This window comes from Salmo trutta, chromosome 23, assembly GCF_901001165.1.
Source record: "Salmo trutta chromosome 23, fSalTru1.1, whole genome shotgun sequence".
In the NCBI taxonomy this organism is placed as follows: Eukaryota; Metazoa; Chordata; class Actinopteri; order Salmoniformes; family Salmonidae; genus Salmo; species Salmo trutta.
Genome location: NC_042979.1, coordinates 42,828,186 through 42,850,333, shown reverse-complemented (window position 1 = coordinate 42,850,333; position 22,148 = coordinate 42,828,186). Strand labels below are relative to the sequence as shown.

The 22,148-nt window shown below is 42.1% G+C and overlaps 1 protein-coding gene across 3 annotated transcripts in view; it reads right to left on the bottom strand.

Annotated features, from left to right (window-relative positions):
- Positions 1–22,148, bottom strand: part of pam (peptidylglycine alpha-amidating monooxygenase) — a 144,978-nt gene that overhangs the window by 48,499 nt on the left and 74,331 nt on the right. For 2 of the 3 annotated variants that reach the window (XM_029710422.1, XM_029710423.1), the window contains exons 16-17: positions 3,672–3,980; positions 1,054–1,183 (exon numbers count right to left, since the gene is read on the bottom strand). In XM_029710422.1, the coding sequence (XP_029566282.1) occupies positions 1,054–1,183; positions 3,672–3,980 (439 nt within the window). The remainder of the gene's footprint in view (positions 1–1,053; positions 1,184–3,671; positions 3,981–22,148) is intronic. The other variant, XM_029710425.1, reaches the window with a different exon arrangement.

Below are 22,148 nucleotides of genomic sequence, written 5' to 3'. Positions count from 1 at the left end.
ATTTTAATGGTAGGTTTATTTGAACAGTGAGAGACAGAATAACAACAAAAAAATCCATAAAAATGCATGTCAAAAATGTTATAAATTGATTTGCATTTTAATGAGGGAAATAAGTATTTGACCCCCTCTCAATCAGAAAGATTTCTAGCTCCCAGGTGTCTTTTATACAGGTAACAAGCTGGGATTAGGAGCACACTCTTAAAGGGAGTGCTCCTAATCTCAGCTTGTTACCTGTATAAAAGACACCTGTCCACAGAAGCAATCAATCAATCAGATTCCAAACTCTCCACCATGGCCAAGACCAAAGAGCTCTCCAAGGATGCCAGGGACAAGATTGTAGACCTACACAAGGCTGGAATGGGCTACAAGACCATCGCCAAGCAGATTGGTGAAAAGGTGACAACAGTTGGTGCGATTATTCGCAAATGGAAGAAACACAAAAGAACTGTCAATCTGCCTCGGCCTGGGGCTTCATGCAAGATTTCACCTCGTGGAGTTGCAATGATCATGAGAACGATGAGGAATCAGCCCAGAACTACACGGGAGGATCTTGTCAATGATCTCAAGGCAGCTGGGACTATAGTCACCAAGAAAACAATTGGTAACACACTACGCCGTGAAGGACTGAAATCCTGCAGCGCCCGCAAGGTCCTCCTGCTCAAGAAAGCACATATACATGCCCGTCTGAAGTTTGCCAATGAACATCTGAATGATTCAGAGGACAACTGGGTGAAAGTGTTGTGGTCAGATGAGACCAAAATGGAGCTCTTTGGCATCAACTCAACAAGGGTTTTGCCACCAAGTACTAAGTTATGTTTTGCAGAGGGGTCAAATACTTATTTCCCTCAATAAAATGCAAATCATTTTATAACATTTTTGACATGCGTTTTTCTGGATTTTTTTGTTGTTATTCTGCCTCTCGCTGTTCAAATAAACCTACCATTAAAATTATAGACTGATCATTTCTTTGTCAGTGGGCAAACGTACAAAATCAGCAGCGGATCAAATACTTTTTTTCCTCACTGTATATGTAACATCATCATAGCTACTTACTTGACCCCCCATTGGTGGTCTCCCCTGTGGAAGATGACCAGGTTGTCGTCTGAGTCCAGGGCCAAACCGGACACCTGACCCAGCTGGAGTGGGCTCTCTGGCCAGTCCGTCACCTCTTCCAGATGGTACTCTACACACACACACACACACACAAACACAGAGAGAGAGAGGAACGCCAGAAACCTGTGGTCAGCTTAACAATGCCATAGGGTCATTTCAAAGGAGGGAAAAATGACATCTGGCAAGTCGTTCGCTAGCATGGGGTAATGTAAACCAAAGAGATTCCTAGCCGCCCCGGTGCAATGATCTCCTTTCTCACGTCCTCACCCACTGTTTCCTAATCTAGATAATCTGCTAATAGTTTGGATTAATCTAAAGTGGAATGATTTGACACACACTGTACATTGCCAGGTCTCCCTTGTAAAATAAGTATTCTGACTTCAAATGAGACTTCCTAAATAAATATAGGTTAAATAAAAAATAAAAAAACATCTGCATTCAGCAAGACACCATTTTTGGAATTGCTTGAGAGGACAGTGGAGGATGACCGCTGAGCTCAAATAAAAGTTTGCTGTGAGTCTAATGGAAGTGTATGTAAACACATTTCTGGCTAATATTGACGCATTAGCCTGAAAAATCTATTCACATTTAGTTGCTTGAGTGGATTTTCCTGCTCGTGCTCTTCTCTCGTTGATATGGTAACTAGGTCAAAGACCATTCACTGTAGACAATTACTAGACATAAGTAAACACATAATGAGACAAAGCTTATGTTAAGCATGTCTTATGGCCCTCGACCAAAAACATTTTCGAAATTGCTAGCATTGGATAAAAATTAACTGCAACAGTTTAGCTAATGAAATGAAACCACATTGAGGTTTTCATTATAGGGCTAATAAGACAGAGCAGAGTGCAATAACATGTAATGATGCATGTAATCATATTAATCTACAGAATAATGAAGCGTGAGCATGTCGCACACAACCACAAACATACTCTGCAAACTTCTGATAAATAAAAACAAAACAACTTCAACGGCTGCAAGAGAGACATTGTGAACTGTAGGTTGGAACGACATTTGGCTAGAAGGCATTACTGTACTGTAAATGGGGTCAAAAGGTCAAACGTCCAGTTGAACGTAAACACCAGCACTGGCTAAGCAATTAGGTGTAGTGAACATCTCAGGACACTTCTTCGCCTTATAAAAACGGTTTGATGATTGAAAAGAACCTATCATGACGCGGGGATGGCATTGTCAATCAAAAATCAATGAGTGGATTTGGTATGTGCTTAAAACGTGGTTGAAAAGTCGCTAGGCCAAAGCCTTAAAAGGGTTTCACATTCACAACAATAAAAAAGTTTACTTCAATTCGATTCATGACAAGTAATGAATGATTATGTAAAGTGCTTATGCTGGGCTTACGTAATGAATATGAAGACATCATATAGAACATAAGCCCTTTTCAAATATCCTACTGGTATTTCCCGGAAGTCCTCTTTCACAGAAAAACACAGATTTACATCTGCAAATACCACACGACCCAGTCGATGTTCAATATGCCAACATTCACTGCCTGCAACTCCATTCCACGCTGGCTGGCTGACTTCCCTAGGCAGTTTCTGCACTCAAAGGTACGACTGGGGCACCAACCCTCAGACAAACAGCTGAAAGCCTCTCTGCTGTATGAATAATTCACGGTATGATGTGGAGAGGAATGGCAATTAGTTGGTTAAAGTCTGGCCGGGGGACAAGGCACTCCAACCGGTCTTCTCTCCACCGCGCCCAGAAACAGGAGCAGATGCATGAAATCAAATTAATTTACATCAGTTTGTGTTGGTAATTGGATTTTCCACACCGGATTGATAGAGCCGGGACAGGCGGGCCGATAGGACATATCCCTGATGTCATTTGAGATTTGACATGGAAACTGGAATTGAGCAAGTCACAACAAGAGCTCCGTCCCGCTAACAGCTGGTTGGTACAAAAGACAAAAAAAAACAACTCAATTGGTATTGAGTAAGGGAACCTACTCAAGCGAAACGTTCAATTAGATTTTTTTTGCAGCTGTCAGCAAGCTTTGTTTTAACAACAAAGAGAGGGACGTTACAAAGGGGAAAGAAACACACCAGGAAGTCCTAAACTAGTCTTATTTCAACTCCTTTAAGCTTTGTGTTAATCTTGATGAATTTCTTAAAAATTGTACGTGGCGGAGGGCCCTTAAAGTACTGTATGTATTTAAAAAATGGTCTAATAATTTCAATCAAATCACCTCTGAGAATTGAGCCAAAATCGGGCATGCTAAACACTGGTCTGGAATCAGCCTTTGCTGCATGTCTCTTAATCTGAACCAGTTCGTTCAGAGCCTAAAGTTATCCCTGGACCAGCTACACTTTCAGTCTCATCAGCATGTAGGCTATAGCGCCAACACTGGGTGATTATGCGGACCCTCACAATACCTGATTAATGAGCGCAATGAAATAGGAGGACATGGGAATAAAAATAAACGTTAAAAAAAATAAAAAATATTCACATAAAAGGGCATGCCTTGGAATTGAAACATGCCAAAGCAAAAAGACGTCTTCCAAACACGGTTGATGTCACCCCCCCGGAAAACCCACCTTCTTCTTCATCATCATCGTCAATCTCGACCAGGGCGTTAGCTGGCATTAGCTTGCTCCCGGGAGGCCTGGCCGTAGCCTCTAACTGGTGAAACTTGTGCACTCTGTCCCTCACCAGTATAGCATCCTCTCTGTCCAGGAAGCCTAGCCTGGGACTGGGCCAGCCCAGGTCCTTCTTTTGAATTATGCTATCAATCTGAGCCACCAGTTTCGCCTGGGCACTCTGCGCCTCGCCGGGCGTATACTTATGCACGTGGACTACGTCCTCGCTCTCGCCTAGGAGTTTGGACAGAAGGGAATAGAAGTCACCTGCACACAGACAGACAGACAGACAGGCAGACAGACAAAAGGAGGGGAAAAGAAAGGGAAGGGAAAGAAAGAAAAGGGGAAACATGGGAAGTGTGAATACAGGTGCGGAGAGGAAGGAGGAGAAGTGTAAGTGCATTCCATTGTAGATAGTGTTGCTGCGCAGCTGGAACAAGGTGTTAGCAGGAAACACAGACAAAGGTAGGTGTGATATAGCATGCAGTCGGACCGTTAGTTAAAAGGATAGCTGGCAAAATTTAAAATGCAAAATTCACAAATCTTAACGGAAAAATCCACCAAAAACCACTCATTCCTTTAATTTACAGTGTTAAATAACACTAATATGTGAGAACAATATTTTTTGTGAACAAATGTTTCATTTTGGTGTAATAATATGGTTGGTAACAACATGGAAAATCGTTGTGGAAATCTTTTGCAGCTCAAGTCAACTATGTAATGCTCTCCCTACGGGCTGGCTGGCTAGCTAGCTAGCAAACATAGCTACACACAATAACACCAAAGATAATATCAGCATGTAAAGTAGCTAGTTAGCTGTAAAATCACCTAAACAAACTGCACTATCAATTTAGGAGTCCCTAATCTCACCATGTTCAACCTGAAGATGCCTCACAGAGTGGAGTCTAACATTCGCAACGGCAGACATACTTTTGAGGAGATGGAAAACGTTGCCCATGCCACATCAATGGGCCGCACGGTGCATTCTGGGTGATTCTGGGACAAGTAGCGTGTGTACGGGAGTCTATTGGGCGCTAACTCAAAAACCCAACATTAGCACACATTTCGTCACCAAGAAGTACAACATTACAAATCTTTACAGAGATGTGAGATAATTAACTTGCTGTCTATAACATTGTCTAGCTTTGGAATTGTGACATTACATACTTTCAAGGAAAATAGGCACGTTTATCAACATACTTTGAGACGGGAATGCTTGACCAATAGCTTAGCAACTGCGTGACGCAGCATGACAACGGGAAGGAGATTGGTCGACAGCCTGCTGGGTGGGGCATTATACGCTCCTTCTTTCATTTGATTCCAATCTCCTTTCTATAATATCTCTGACAATGGCACCTTGCAATGCACCCTGGACTAAACATACAGACAGATAGGAAGAATGTGCTAGACCCTCCATTAAATTACAAAGTTCTCAGGTAGGAATATCGCTAAAAATATGAGAAGACATCCTCCCGAGTTATGACATCAGCCAGTATTGAAATCTGACATGTATGATAGACGTTTTCACAATGTAAAAGTTGTATTCCTATTAACTTCCAATGTAGTGAGAGAGACTTTATCACAGTGCTACGTCATACCAGCCGAATTGCTGCCCGCTTGAATGCCAATAACTCAGGTACATTTACATTTACGTCATTTAGCAGACGCTCTTATCCAGAGCGACACTGAAGCAGCCAACTTTGTGGAAAATCAGCAGCGGATCAAATACTTTTTTCCTCACTGGTACACATGAAAACATGAAATGACCCAGGGAATCGATAGAACATCACTCAGCGATGCATAAAAACAATATAACATTGAAAATGGGTGAACCTTTCCTTTAACTTACAGCATTTTGACCAGTAGGGGGTTGTAACATTTTTGGTACTATCCTTTGCTGCGGCTAAATGTGCAGTACATAAAAATGCACAGTACATAAAATGTTACAACCCCTCCTCATATTATGTTATTGTACTACAAATAAATATATTGTGCTACAAATAAATCTCAGAAAGACTAACAGACACAATACAGAACACTATGGTTATGATATCTTCTTAGGTATGCCTACGTTAAACTACCATCTAGGCTAGGCCTAAATCCTTCACCAAGCTAGCCAACGGGTGGCAGGAAGTGTTCTGACTGGATCACTGTGTGTGTGTGTGCGATCACTCATTGCATTAACAGCTGCGACGGGAAGTGAGTGTCTCAGACCACTATGCATTCTGGAAAGCCACCCTACATCTACGGCGGCGTATAATCAATTTCTCAGCATAAAAAGGTCACATCTGAAAGCAAGAACAGCAATCACATCCCATAAAGACAATGGCACTGAACTCTGACATACTGCATAGCTGCACAAACACACACACACTGCATTTCAAAGAAGAGGCTTCTGCCCTTTTTTTAATAGGTTCATATTAAAAGGTTAGGTAGCATAAATGTAACCAGATGTAACAAACATTTGTATTAGTATATGCATCAAAAGTCTCAAGTCCTCACTTTTCTTTTTTTCGAGTTATGACATAAAGCTAATCAGAATTCAGAAGAATGACAAAGAAATGTCGGAAAATGTTTTCCCGGGAATTGGTGTAATATGGAAGACCCAGCAAGCCAGCCTATCCACTATAATGCAAACTCCAACAGAAATAACTTGAAATGCCAGTGGCAATGTGGCTATCGGAAGTTAATAGTTGTATCCCACTGGAGAAAATCACTTACTGCTTGAGGAATAAGTTAAAGACATTTTACAGAATTTGGCAACCTTTTATTGACTATATGGAGAATCTCCCCTCACATCACATTGATTGAATCTCTATATAATTCTTATATAATGTTTCACACGTAATGTATAATATGTAGCTTACAGCAGGTGACCATATGAATCAATGTCTCATTATTATTATTTTTATTAATTTTATTATGATTTATGTATCATGTATGTTTTTTATGTATTATGTATGCCCGTATATATATATATTTTTTTTTATTACGCTCGTCTGTTACCGTCACTTTGTCCTTTGTTGTGTAACATATTTTCACTTTTGTTTTGAATGTTCTTAATTGGAAAATGCAAAAATAAAATATAAAAAAAAAAAGAGAAATAACTTGAAATGTATAACTTCAAATTAAACCAAATCGTTTGCACTCATGACTACTGGTTTTAATTAAAATGTTCAGCAAATACTTTTGAATTGTTAGAAATCAACTTGAAAGGTTGCTAGCCAACTAACCTGCTAACGTTAGCCCTGTTAGCCTGCTAACTTTAGCCCCACCAGGCTACTAATGTTACGTTAGCAGTGCATGAGTCAACACCTAGCTTACAGCTTCATTTATCAAAGAATGTTAGCTATATGCAGTTATCTTAGCCAGCAGCTAGTTAGCCAGCCAGCTAAAGTTTGCTATTTAGCTATTAGCCTAGCCAACCACTACGGTTATGGTTGGCAAACTAAAGCTCAACTACTGGAGACCAGCTAGAACACAACACAACCAAAACATAAGCGCAGATTAAAAGCAAAAAGAGAGCAGAGACTTACAGATTGAAGGCTGGGGCCCATCTGATGGTAAAACGTTTAAAAGAGTGCAGGCTGAGTTAGCAACCAAAGCAAGGGGGAAGCAGGCGCTTCACTGGGCCAGCGGTTTGTTGATGTCAACGTTGTGAACAGAGTGCCCCATGGTGGCGGTGGGTTATGGTATGGGCAGGCATAAGCTACGGACAACGAACACAATTGCATGTTATCGATGGCAATTTGAATGTACAGAGATACCGTACACGAGATCCTGAGACCCATTGTCGTGCCATTCATCCGCCGCCATCATCTCATGTTTCAGAATGATAATGCACGGCCGCATGTCGCAAGGATCTGTACACAATTCCTGGAAGCTGAAAATGTCCCAGTTCTTCCATGGACTTCAAACTCACCAGACATGTCACTCATTGAGAAATTGTTGCATGTTGTGTTTATATTTTTGTTCAGCGTACATGCTAGCATGACTAGTGGCTAACATTAGCCAACTTGAACTAGCTACCGAGCTAGCATACGAACTCGGTAGCACAGAGTAGATCCTCCATATGATGTTGAGAAATAGCGCATTGTGGGTCGTTTAGAAGATATCCAGAAATAAGGTAATTAATAAATATGTAATTACCCAAAAACATTAACTATGTTTGTACTTATAGGTAACCAGATCATAACTACAACTAAGTCTTTGACCACACTGTTGTTATAATGTTGAGTAAAAACTCATGTTTCCTACCCTTTAAACTAGTTTGGTGCTGAATGCTACAGTGTTGTATCATCAGGAAACAAATGATCACGGTTATCCGTTCTCTTGATCAGTCATCCCTTATGTGTTTAAGAGAGCTTCCTTCAAAAAGTGTAGCTCAATTCCAACAAAAATCTCTCATAAACACCTTTTATCTGTCTTTATCGGTTCAGGGAGTCCTCTTTAACGTACAGAGGCACACACATACAGTAGTTGAGCTCCACCCACTGTGATATATGAACTGTAGCAGCTCCTTATTTATTGAGCCCATTCATCAGAGGCAGGATCGGCAAACACACACAGACAACACCAGAAGCCCTGAATGACAGCCAGTGGATTTGTGTCCTAATAACATCAAAGGAAAATATAGCAAGCCATTTATCAAACTGTCCCGATCTGGAGAGGCCCAGATAATAAGAGGATCAGATTCTCAGGGAGGGACGGAGGGAGGGACGGAGGGAGAGGAGGGGGAAAGGGAGAGAGAGAGAAAAAGAGAGAGGGAAAGAAGGGGGGGAGAGAGAGAGAGGGAAGGCGGGGGAGAGAGAGAGAGGGAAGGAGGGGAGCGAGTGAGAGAGGGGGAGGGAGACAGAAATAGATGGAGAGAGGGAGGGAGAGAGACAGAGATAGGTAGAGGGAGGGAAGGAGAGAGAGGGAGGGGAGGGGAGACCGAGGTACATGGAGTGAGAGAGGGAGGGAGGGAGAGGGGAAGAGAGAGGGAGGGAAGGAAAGAACAAAATGACAGTGATTGAATGTGTGAATATATGGGTGTTTGTATGAGAGGAGAGAGAGAGAGAGGGGGAGAGAGACAGAGCGAGACTAACCAGGTTTCCATCCAATATTTTTACGCGATTAAAAACAGCTAATTTGTTGGTAAACTTATCAAAAGTCGACAAAAGAAAAGACAGGGCTCTGTACAGGCCAGTCAAGTTCTTCCACACCAATCACGACAAACCATTTCTGTATGGATGGGGGCATTTTCATGCTGAAACAGGAGACAGGCTTCCCCAAACTGTTGCCATCCTCTAGAATGTCATTGATGCTGTAGCGTTAAGATTTCCCTTCACTGAAACTAAGGGTCCTAGCCCAAACCATGAAAAACAACCCCAGACCTTTATTCCTTATCCACTTAACTTTACAGCTGGCACTATATGCATTGGGGCAGGTAGCGTTCTCCTGGCATCCGCCAAACCCAGATTTGTCCGTCGGACTGCCAGATGGTGCAGCGGGATTCATCACTCCAGAGAATGCATTTCCACTGCTCCAGAGTCCAATGGCGGCAAGCTTAACACCACTCCAACCGACGCTTGGCATGGTGATCTTAGGCTTGTGTGCGGCTGCTCGGCTATGGAAACCCATTTCTTGAAGCTCCCAATGAACAGTTATTGTGCTGACGTTGCTTCCAGAGGCAGTTTGGAACTCAGTAGTGACGGTTGCAACTGAAGACAGACGATTTTTACACTCTACACGCATCAGCGGTTCCCTTCTGTTAGCTTGTGTGGCCTACCACTACGCAGCTGAGCCGTTGTTGCTCCTAACGTTTCCACTTCACAATAACAGCACTTACAGTTGACTGGGATTGCTCTAGCAGAAATTTGACAAACTGCCTTGTTGGAAAAGTGGCATCCTATGACATTGACATTCACTGAGCTCTTCGGTACGGACAATTATACTGCCAATGTTGGTGTATGGAGAATGCATGGCTGTGTGCTAAATTTTTTACACCTGTCTGCAACGGGTGTGGCTGAAATAGCCGAATGCACTAATTTGAAGGGGTGACCACATACTTTTGAAGTGTATCTGTGACCAACAGATTCCCAGCAGTGGAGGCTCCTCAGAGGAGGAAGGAGACGACCATCCTCAGTGAATTTCATAAAAATAGTAAAACATTAAAAAAAAGTTATCCTTTTTAGATAAAACTACACTAAATATAATCACGTCACCAAATAACTGATTAAAACACACTTTTTGCAATGGTCTACAGTAGTCTCAACAGCACTCTGTAGGGTAGCATCACGGTGTAGCCAGAGGACAGCTAGCTCCCATCCTCCTCTGGATACATTGACTTACAATACAACACCTAGGAGGCTCATGGTTCTCACACCCTTCCATAAACTGACACAGTAATTATGACAACTTCCAGAGGACGTCCTCCAACCTATCAGAGCTCTTACAGCATGAACTGACATGTTGTCCACCAAACAAAACACTGTGCTCAAAAAGAGGGATGCTATGTTAGCTAGCTGGCTATGACTATCCAACACAACACTGGAACTCTTGCAAGTCAAGGTAAGCTTTTGGTTTTATTAATTTATTGCCACTGGGACCCGCCTGTGTAAGTGACAAACTGCTTAGTGACTGTACACTAACGTTACTGCATGATTGTAGCGGGTTTACTAACACGTTAGTTCTATTAGCTAATATGGTGACAACGATGTAGGCTGTGTGTTGCGGTTTTGTGAAGTCCACAAGAGAAGGGAGAAGATGAGAGGAGGAGAGCGTATAGGTGCGAGAAGGCGGCAGGTAGCCTAGTGGTTAGAGCGTTGGGCCAGTAACCGAAAGGTTGCAAGAAGTGATAAGGTAAAAATCTGTCGTTCTACCCCCGAACAAGGCAGTTAACCCACTGTTCCTAGGCTGTCATTGAAAATAAGAATTTGTTCTTAACTGACTTGCCAAAGGTTAACAAAAATATATATATAATAATTTTAAAATACAATGTGGCTGCTGTGAAAGTGAACTGTGTTTACGAATAATCAGGGGTGTATTCATTCCGCCGATTCTGTTTGAAAACGTTTTCTTAAACGGAAGCAAACGAAACAAAAACGGGGATTTGCAACTGTTGGACTAATGATTAAATCCTATATCAGCTAGATGCAGGCAAGAGTGTTCAAGGCGGTATTGAATATGGCACTGTCTGTCCATGTGTCACGGTCTGTCACCTAAATATTTTCTCTCGACCTGTGTGCACCTACATTGTAAACTTTCATTCATAGGCTAGTTTGTAGCAACCTCATGATGGGTATAGGGAACATTCTAGTATCATGTAGTAAGTAGCCTAAAACTATCGCTGTTACATTGAGCTGGGTTAATGGAATATGAATGACAGTCATCCAATATGCTGTAATAGAAATAAGGCCATGCTCATAAAAAACTAAATCGTCCTCCCTCATCTTAAACGGCACTGACCGCCACCGATTCCCAGTCATGTGAAATCAATAGATTAGAGCCTAATTTATTTATTTAAATTGACTGATTTCCTTATACTGACTATACTGATTTTGTCTTCCTTTGGCAGCCTCTCCTTCCAGTTCTCTGCTGCCAATGACTGGAACGAACTGCAAAAATCTCTGAAACTGGAGACTCTTACCTCCCTCACTAGCTTTAAGCACCATCTGTAAGAGCAGCTCACAGATCACTGCACCTGTACATAACTCATCTGTAAATAGCCCATCCAATCTACCTCATCCCCATACTGTATTTATTTATCTTGCTCCTTTGCACCCCAGTATCTCTACTTGGACATCCATCTTCTGCACATCCTACCATTCAAGTGTCTAATTGCTATATTGTAATTACTTTGTCACCATGGCCTATTATTGCCTTACCTCTCTTATCCTACCTCATTTGCACATGTTGTATTTAGATTTTTCTACTGTATTATCGATTGTATGTTTGTTTATTCCATGTGTAACTCTGTGTTGTTGTAAGTGTCGAACTGCTTTGCTTTATCTTGGCCAGGTCGCAGTTGCAAATGAGAACTTGTTCTCAACTAGCCTACCTGGTTAAATAAAGGTGAAATAATATATATATATATTTTTTTAAATACGAACTGTAACTCAGTAAAGTCTTTGAAATTGTTGCATGTTGCGTTACATTTTTGTTCAGTATACATTACAGCTACATTGCATGCTTATCATAAAAACTAAAAGAGAAGCAGTTCATCTCTCGTCAACCCTCAACCAGGAAAGACTGGTATGCATGTTGCTGATGTTAGTTCTGTATGTGCGGTTAAGGGAAAGACGCGCTGCCCAGCTTTGCTAGGTCTTTCTTTGCTGCACTTGACCATATTACCGGACAGTAATCAAGTTGGGACAAGACCAGAGCCCGAACAACTAGTACAGTTGATTTTTGTGTAAAAAAAAAACCCACAAAACTTATTTTAATAAACAGACATCCCCCTCTCCCCATCTTCACCACAATTCTGTCAATATTGACCATGATAATTGCACAACCAATGTTATATCTAGGAGTTCAGCTTTCTCAACTCCCTCAATGGTCACACTCTTTATACACAACTCCTCTTGAGGTTTAGGTCTTAGAGAATGTTTTGAACCAAACACAATGCTTTTAGTTTCAGATGTATTTAAGACCAGTTTGTTATGAATCGCCCATTCTGATACTGACTAACTCCTTAGAAAAAAATGTCCGTGAGCTCACTGGTTTTGGGTGCTGACATGTAGATTGTGGAATCAAATCAAATCAAAGTTTATTTGTCATGTGCGCCGAATAAATGAAATGCTTACTTACAGGCGCTAACCAACAATGCGATTTCTAAGTATTTTTTTTTTAAATAACAAGGTATTAGGTGAACAATAGGTAAGTAAAGAAATAAAAACAACAGTAAAAAGACAGTGAAAAATAACAGTATCGAGGATATATACAGTAGCGAGCATACATAGTTATTCTAGATTTGTGCAAGATCAGTGGCAAATCATTTGTAAAAATAGAGAAGAGTAACGGCCCAAAGCAACTGCCTTGAGGGACACCACACTGTACAAATCCGATTTTAGAAAAGCTTCCATTGAAAAACACTCTCTGGGTTCTATTGGATAAATAACTGTTCAACCATGTGATGACAGGTGATGTAAAGCCATAGCAAGTGAGTTTCTTTAACAACAATGTATGGTCAATAACATCAAAGGCTGCATTGAAATCTAACAACACAGCTCCAACTATCATCTTATTATTAATTTCCTATAGCCAATCATCAGTCATCGTAGTCAGTGCAAGTTGAGTGCCAGTCTCTATATGCATGCTGAAAGTCAGTAGTTAACTTGTTCCCTGAAAGCATTGTATTTGGCCAAACACAATTTTCTCCATCAGTTTACTAAGAAAAGGCATTAAACTGATTGGGCGGCTGTTAGAGCCAACAAATGGTGCTTTACTATTTTTGGGCAGTGGAATTACTTTAGCTTACTTCCATGCCTGTGGACACAGACTTCTTTAGGATTTGGTTAAAGATCTAGCAAATAGGGGTGGCAGTACAGTCTGCTACCATTCTCCATAGTTTCCCATCTAGGTTGTGTGTACCTGGTGGCTTATCATTACTGATGGATAATAGTTTTTCCACCTTGACCAAATTCAAAACAGCAATCGTTCTCTTTCATTATTAGATCGTTTATACAAAAATCTGATTGTTCACTGTTCAACATTGTCATTTTACTTCTGAGTTTTTCCACTTTCCTAGTGAAACAGACATTGAAATTATTAGCAATATCAAAAGGTTTTGTTATAAATGACCCATCAACTACAATGAACGATGGAGATGAATTGGGTTTTCTGCCCATTTAAGGTACTCCAAAGTCTTGTTCCATTGTGTTTTATGCAATTTATCTTGGTTTGGTAATATCATTTCTTCTTATTTTTGTTAAGTTTAGTCACAATATTTCTCAATTCATAGTACAGTATGTCAACCAATCAGCTGAGCATCCTGATTTATTTGCCACCTCTTATTGCATAATTTCATTGAACCACACAATTGTTCAATTCACCATCAATCCAGAGGGCTCTAAGAGTTCTCACAGTTCATTTCTTAACAATTGGCATTAATACTTGTACAAATATTTCTAGTGCTGCATCTGGATTCACGTCCTCATACACATCAGACCAACATACATTTATTTACATCTTCAACAAAAGAGTCCTGAGAAAACATTTTGTATGATCTCTTAAATTATTTTAGGCCCAACCTTTGGCACTTTGTCTTTCCTTGTCATTGCCAAAGGTTATGGTCACGACAACTAATGGGAACTGATATTACTTTGGAGCAAAGCTCTACAGCATTATTAAAGATATTACCAATACAAGTGGATGTCACAGATCCAACACTATTGGTATGCACTCCAGTTGTTTGAGTGATAACCTGGGTCATATTACAGGCATTAGTCACAGTTAGAAGGTTCCTCTCGAGAGAACAACTAGTTAGTTGCTAACCAGTCAATGTTCAGGTCACTCAGAAAATAGACCTCTCTGTTAACATCACACACACTATCAAGCATTGCACACATATTATCCAAGTACTGACTGTTAGCACTTAGCGGCCTATATCAACACCCCAAAATAAGAGGCTTTAGATGAGGCAGGTGAACTTGCAACCAAAGCACGTCAACAACATTTGACATGAGATCATCTCTAAGCTTTAAGGGAATATGGTTCTGAACATATACCGCAATACCTTCCCCATAGGCATTCCTGTCTTTTCTGTAGATGTTATGACCTTGTATTGCTATATCAAAGGAATTATCTAAGTGAGTTTCTGAGATGGCCAGTATATGAATGTTATCCAATGTTAGTAAGTTATTGATTTTATAAACCTTATTTCTAAGGCTACATACAGCATATTAATATAGGCTATTCTTAGCCCTTTCCTGGGTAGCTTATTGACATCATATACAAAAAATAAAATAAAACATTATTTAGCAAATAGTCAGCCAATCAGGCTCTTGTAAGTGTCAGTTTGTGTATATGTAATGTTGGGTTGAAGCTACTGATCCGGAAGCTTGGCTCTCTCAGTCCTCCGAGGCTTGTGGGTGGGAGGGTGGACAATGAGCTTGTCGTAGCAGATGTAAGCAATGTTCTCACGCTCTCTGGCAGCTTTCATAGCTGGGATAAGTTATTTCCACCTCTGGCGCACAGCTTCAGAGAAGTCCTCGTTGAGGAAGATGTTGATTCCTCTCAAGTTTTTGGCTCTTTCCAGAACAGTCATCTTGTCCTTGAACCTAAGAGAACTTGACCTCTATCGGCCAGGGTCTGTCACTTGGGCTCGTCACAGACCTATGGGCGTGGCTCCACCTCAATCTTTCTATGATCCATCTGCAGCTTTTCTTTGATCATTTTTTTACTTTCTTCTCAGACTCCGAACAGGTCTCTTGTGGAGACTTTGGTATGCCATCCACAACAATGTTATTCCTCCTAGATTGTCCCTCTAGAAAGTCTGTTTTCTGAGTTAACTGTAATAATGATTTATAGACAGTGCTGATGTCATCTCTCGTGGACTTAGTGCTTTGTTATCTTGCTGCTTTTTCATGACATCCACCTCTCCCTGTAAGAACTGCAAACTGTTCTGAAGGCCTTGGACCACTCTGGTCAGACATCCATCTCTCCCTGGGAGAACTGCAAACTGTTCTGAAGTCCTTGGACCACTCTGGTTAGACATCCATCTCTCCCTGTAAGAACTGCAAACTGTTCTGAAGGCCTTGGACCACTCTGGTCAGATATCCACCTCTCCGGTCAGACATCCACCTCTCCCCGTAAGAACTACAAACTGTTCTGAAGGCCTTGGACCACTCTGGTCAGACATCCATCTCTCCCTGTAAGAACTGCAAACTGTTCTGAAGGCCTTGGACCACTCTGGTCAGACATCCATCTCTCCCTGGGAGAACTGCAAACTGTTCTGAAGGCCTTGGACCACTCTGGTCAGACATCCATCTCTCCCTGGGAGAACTGCAAACTGTTCTGAAGGCCTTGGACCACTCTGGTCAGACATCCATCTCTCCCTGGGAGAACTGCAAACTGTTCTGAAGGCCTTGGATCTCTCTGGTCAGATAGTACATTCTTTTGTCAGTTGAGTCCACCAGTATTTGGACAAAGCGCTTGAATCTATGTTCCTGTTGCTGTAACAATTGCTTGTAGACATCTTGTTGTTGATTTTAACTTTGGGCGGCATGATGGTAGCAACCTAGGCTAACGCTGGTACTCCGAGCAATTCCAGCCGGCACAGCTCACAGGGCTGATGGAAACCACAATAAACAGCAGGGATTTAAATAGCTACAGGACAATCCGTGGTCCCAGCCACAAGGGCTAACCCCGTCACGGGCTGTGTTCAAACTATCCCAGACAGACAGACAGTAGCAGTACCAGCAACATTTTAACACTATATACCGCAAAATGTTTTGTGACAAAACCATCAGTAGAGTTGAAAATGCAATGGAAACCCATTTAACTTGTATTTTTTTGTTCGGCACACTGGAATTTAACCGTAGAGTTATTTTAATGTGCACTACATCATCACACACAGCTTTTTATCCGCAACAAGTCAATTTGATGGAAATGCATCTCTGGTGGGAAAATGCGCATCTCTGGTGGGAAAATGTGCATATATTATTTATGCCGATTTTAGAATATTTGCATGAAAATCTGTTGCCAATTGGATGGAGACCTCAATAGTGATGGGAACCTAGCTACTGATATGAAGAAATGAAAAAACAACATTTTATCCAGTAGTTTTGGCATATCGTGTTGATACCACGGCTTTTCTCCACTGCAGCGTTTGTTTGTCTGAGTCTGACATGTTTGTACTTATACTCAAGGATCCCAACTAAGACGCAGGGATACCAATTGCTCGCTTCGCATCTTAAAACAAATCTACCGCCAAACAGTATTTCAAGGGCACTCTAGATAAAGCTTCCTCCCTTTCCTCCTGTCTTGAGTTTATCTAACAGAGAGAAAAGTGAGTGCCACGGCACAACGCATCATCAGTCAGCAAACTCAATAAAAAACAGCTGGGGAGCAGTTTGGTAGCCATGGCAACCAGGTTCACCTATTTGTCATGGTGGAAATAAGCAAATGGAAGGGGGAGTGATTACCCATATTGGCTCTGGAAGGGGGAGTGATTACCAACACGGCTCTGGAAGGGGGAGTGATTACCCACACGGCTACGGAAGGGGGAGTGATTACCCATATGGCTCTGGAAGGGAGAGTGATTACCTACATGGCTCTGGAAGGGGGAGTGATTACCCACATGGCTACGGAAGGGGGAGTGATTACCCACATGGCTCTGGAAGGGAGAGTGATTACCTACATGGCTCTGGAAGGGGGAGTGATTACCCACATGGCTATGTAGAACTACATTATTATTATTTGGCAGGTCAGGAGTTCCCATCAACTGGTACAGAAATGTAAAATCTGTGATGTCATGACTGTGTAGCATACTGTGATGTCATGACTGTGTAGCATTCTGTGTAGCATAATGTGATGTCATGACTGTGTAGCATACTGTGATGTCATGACTGTGTAGCATTCTGTGTAACATACTGTGATGTCATGACTGTGTAACATACTGTGAAGTCATGACTGTATAGCATACTGTGATGTCATGACTGTGTAGCATACTGTGTAACATACTGTGATGTCATGACTGTGTAGCATCCTGTGATGTCATGACTGTGTAGCATACTGTGATGTCATGACTGTGTAGCATACTGTGATGTCATGACTGTGTAGCATTCTGTGTAGCATCCTGTGATGTCATGACTGTGTAGCATAATGTGATGTCATGACTGTGTAACATAATATGTAGCATCCTGTGATATCATGACTGTGTAACATACTGTGTAGCATAATGTGATGTCATAACTGTGTAGCATGACATCATCCCAGAACAGCTATGACCGCTAATAACAGATCTTTGCTTCTGTCACTTCCAAAAAGGATTCCAGATAAAAATACAGCACACTTTTTGAAAACGATTCCCATAACTTGATCCCCCCCCTAATATCAACAAGGAACAAAGTAGATTAGGGTGACAGATTTATGGACTTCCCAGAGCCGAATAGATTAGTCTGTTTGCACACAGTCTGTTCAAACAGTACAACTTTCCCCCACATACGGAACAGAGCAGAGCTCAGCAATTATACCCTACTGTAGCTATAGTCACATTTCTATACCATTTATGTAAAAATACTTAGAATATTGCATATAGCACCTCTTTGTATTGGCAAGGTCATATCTGAGCCACTGGCATCGGCTCTGTATTCATTATTATATTCCACAGTTAGTAGATGACTCTTGCCTGGGCTGTTGTTCCAATGGCTAGTGATGTTAGCATCACATAGAGAGGTGTGAGGGGTAGTTGTTGGGAAAAACAGCTTGCACAACAACTAGGCTTCCATTTTCTTTTTTTCTTTTTTCTGTCAGTTTCCCCTTAGAAATGTGTGATAAAACAACAGAGTAAGACAACCAGACTTCATTTTAAGTATCTACGAGTCTTAGAAAAACTCTATATAAATCCAAAGTACATTACTTCCGTTAGGGCCTCTAGGATCTCAAATGGCATTCCAGCATATCCAGGATGTCTTAGATATCCTGGCTACGTTTGTAACCCAAGTATTCTCTCATCAGGAATGCTGAATGTACTAGTACACAGTTCCAACTCATGTTTCAGAGCTGGCTTGGCTAATAGCTGCTCTGCTCTCTCTCTCTCTCTCGCGCGCTCTTCACCCGGGGCTCGTAGCGTGACCTTGTGACCTTGTGTACAGCATGATGTCATTATGGGCCCGCTCTTGGGCAGGAAACGATGCGTTCTGCTGGAGACGAAGAAAGAAAGGAGCCATGTTGTCGCTAATGGAGACTGGAATCTCCCAGGACGGTGCCGAAGCAATCTGGCATCTTAAATTACCAGACAAGCTGGCGATTGGCCACGACACAGCGCTCGGCGCTCGTTCAGTCACAACTCATTTAATAAGAGTATCAAAGCAAGGCAAGCCGGTTGCCGGTCCCCACCCCGCCAAGGAACTGGTAAAGCCGACACATGAGCCCCTTAATGATAATGGGACTGTCTGCCAGTCAACCGATGCCAATTTACAACACGTTGCTCTGTGGTTTGATTGTCTGCTCTGCTCGTTTGGTCCCATGATAGATCGTTAGCTCTGATGACGCTCGACAGCTGAACAAAGTGCCAGATCTGACAATTTCAATAACAACATCATAACACATTATCAATACAGCCAAACAAAATATAGCTTTATCAATTGTTATAACCCTGTAATTTTAGCCTGGCGTGATTATTGGAGATATCACTTGACAAAACACTGTCACTTCCGATCTTCACACTTGTCTATATGACTACTGGCGTACTTTGCCCTGACTGAAGCCTAAATTTTATCTAACTGTTCAAAGATTCTCCTCTATTGTTTTAAAATTAGCACATTTTAATTCATGGTCTGAAAAACAAAACTGTTCAGAACCCCTGAATGTTAAACAGAATTCCTGCTGGGCTCACGGTGCCCCGAGGGAGTTCCTGTAGTAGCCCTTGCTTCGGTAGATGAAGGACAAGCACCTCTGTGTGACTCCACAACATTACACTTTCTTGCTTGCTTTGCTTGTCTGGATATGCTGATTCGTGAATATGCAATGTGTTCTGTATCCTGTTCTAGCCCCCCCCATCGTGAAATGAAATCTCAGCAGGGAATGCCAGGATAAAAGAGTCCAGCATCATGAGACGTTCTCCGCCTCCGATCAACACATGCGCATAGGAATGCTTCCAAAATGGCACCCTATTCCCTGTTTACTGCACTATATAGGGAATAGGGTGCCATTTTGGGATGCAATCATCAAATAGCAGCCCAGGTGTGAGATCAAAGCAAATCGCTTGGGTGCCCTCCCATCTTCTCATCTCCCCTCCCCTCTCCTCTTCTCCCCTCTCCTCTTCTCCCCTCCCCCCTCCTCATCTCCCCCCTCTTCTCCCCTCCCCTCCTCTCCCCTCCCCTCCCATCTTCTCATCTCCCCTCCCCTCTTCTCCCCTCCCACCTCTTCTAATCTCATCTCACCTCCCCTCTTATCTTCTCATCTCCCCGCCCATCTTCTCATCTCCCCTCCCCTCTCCTCTTCTCCCCTGCCATCTTCTTATCTCCCCTGCCTACCTCACTCCATTTTCTCATCTTCTCATCTCCCATCCCTCCCACCTTCTCATCTCCCCTCCCCTCTTCTCATCTCCCCTCTTCTCCTCTCCCCTCCCTCCCCCCTCCCTCCATCTTCTCATCTCCCCTCTCCTCATCATCTCCCCTCCCCTCATCTCCGCTCCCCTTTCCTCCTCTCCCCTCCCTCCCCCCTCCCTCCATCTTCTCATCTCCCCTCTCCTCATCATCTCCCCTCCCCTCATCTCCGCTCCCCTTTCCTCCTCATCCAGGCTGCATCACACCCGGCCATGATTGGGAGTCCCATAGGGAGGCGCACAATTGGCCCAGCGTCGCCCGGGTTTGGCCGGCATTGTAAATAAAAATGTGTTCTTAACTGACTTTTAAATAAAGGTTACATTTTTTACATTTTTTTCTTATAATCTCCCCTCTTCTTATCTCCCCTCCTCCTCCTCCTCATCTTCCTTCCCCTTCATCCACCTACTCTACAGACAGGTTATGACACGTATTGGCTTCTTTACTCCAGCTGTTCCTCACCTTTCTCTCTCAGAAAGGTTAACAACGACACGTGTGAACGCGCAAACCAAACACCGTGATCAAAATGGCCACCTCGAACACAAACTAGATTTATGCAAATCTGCTGTGTTTAAATATTCCCCTGTGTTGTTGCCTTAGGAGCCGGGAGAGAGGAGATAGAACAATGGATTCAAAGGGAGTGAGCAAGCCACCGCTTCTAATAGCCTTGAACAAGGTGTGAGATGAGCTTAGCATTTCCATGGCAACGGGGGGGCTTGGATGAGCCAATCCCCTGTCGTCGGGTACAGTGCGCTCATAGCTACCTTCAACATTCTCACACCTACAGGCACACAAAGACACAGTGGTTAGGGAGAGAACAAGAGAACTCTGACTCATCTCCTAGATCTACAGTACGGCAGAGAGCTAATGCTTTTGGAATGATAATGCCCTGGAACCAGACTTATTATACAGCACGATCTCTGAGATCTTAACCATTTTTTTGCTTTCCCCGACTGATTCTTTTGCACAGCCACCCGCCTCACATTGTCACACGGGTTTCTTCGCAGTAACAATTCCTCATGTCATTTCATTGGTATCCTTTCCCTCATCATCATCATCACTCTACCGCAGAAGGATTAGGACTTTCAGAGACATATTAGGATCGAATTAAGTCTTTCTTTCATTACAAACAGAAACTGAAAGGATCACTGCCACTACCTCACTTAAAACCAAGGTGCATGAATTGATGAGCAAACCGAGGTAGAGAGGAGATTCATTAACACTTGGAGGACAAATGGAATAAAATAAAATAAATATTCTTTATTGCAAAAAAGTAGAACCAAGGCGTTTCGGCTTTTGGCCTTCTTAAGGTTTTGTACAGAAATAAGAAGGAATGAGGCTTTGAAACATTTCAAAATGGTCTCAGGGAACAATCACAATGAATATGCAAATAAAAACATGTGATTGGTTAAAACAGTTGTTGAAAGTTGCACTGACCAATGGAATATGAAAACACTAAAATAACATGAAATTATATAATTTTGATGTTGGTTCTACTTTTTGCAGTACAAACTGAGAGAAAATACAGCATATATGGTTGTTGTGCTGTAAAAAACAGTGGTATTGCTGTAGAAAATGGTGGTATTGCTGTAGAAAACGGCGGTGTTGCTGTAGAAAACGGTGGTATTGCTGTAGAAATGGCGGTATTGCTGTAGAAAACTATGGTATTGCTGTAGAAAACAGTGGTATTGCTGTAGAAAACAGTGGTATTGCTGTAGAAAACAGTGGTATTGCTGTGGAAAGCGGCGTTATTGCTGTAGAAAGCGGCGGTATTGCTGTAGAAAGCGGCGGTATTGCTGTAGAAAGCGGCGGTATTGCTGTAGAAAAGGTGGTATTGCTGTAGAAAACGATGGTATTGCTGAATAAAACGATGGTATTGCTGAATAAAACGATGGTTTTGCTGTAGAAAACTATGGTATTGCTGTAGAAAACTATGGTATTGCTGTAGAAAACTATGGTATTGCTGTAGAAACCGTCCTAGAAAAGAGTGCTTTGCTGTGTTATGTGTCAGCTCTAAGAGAGGTCATCTAGAAAACACTGGCCCAAATGGAACACTATTCCCTTTATAGTGCACTACTTTTCACTACAGCTCTGGTCAAAAGTAGTGCACTATAATGGGAATAGGGTGCCATTTTGGGATGCATGCAGAGTCTCATTATGCAGTAAATGATTTCTTATTCTCCAT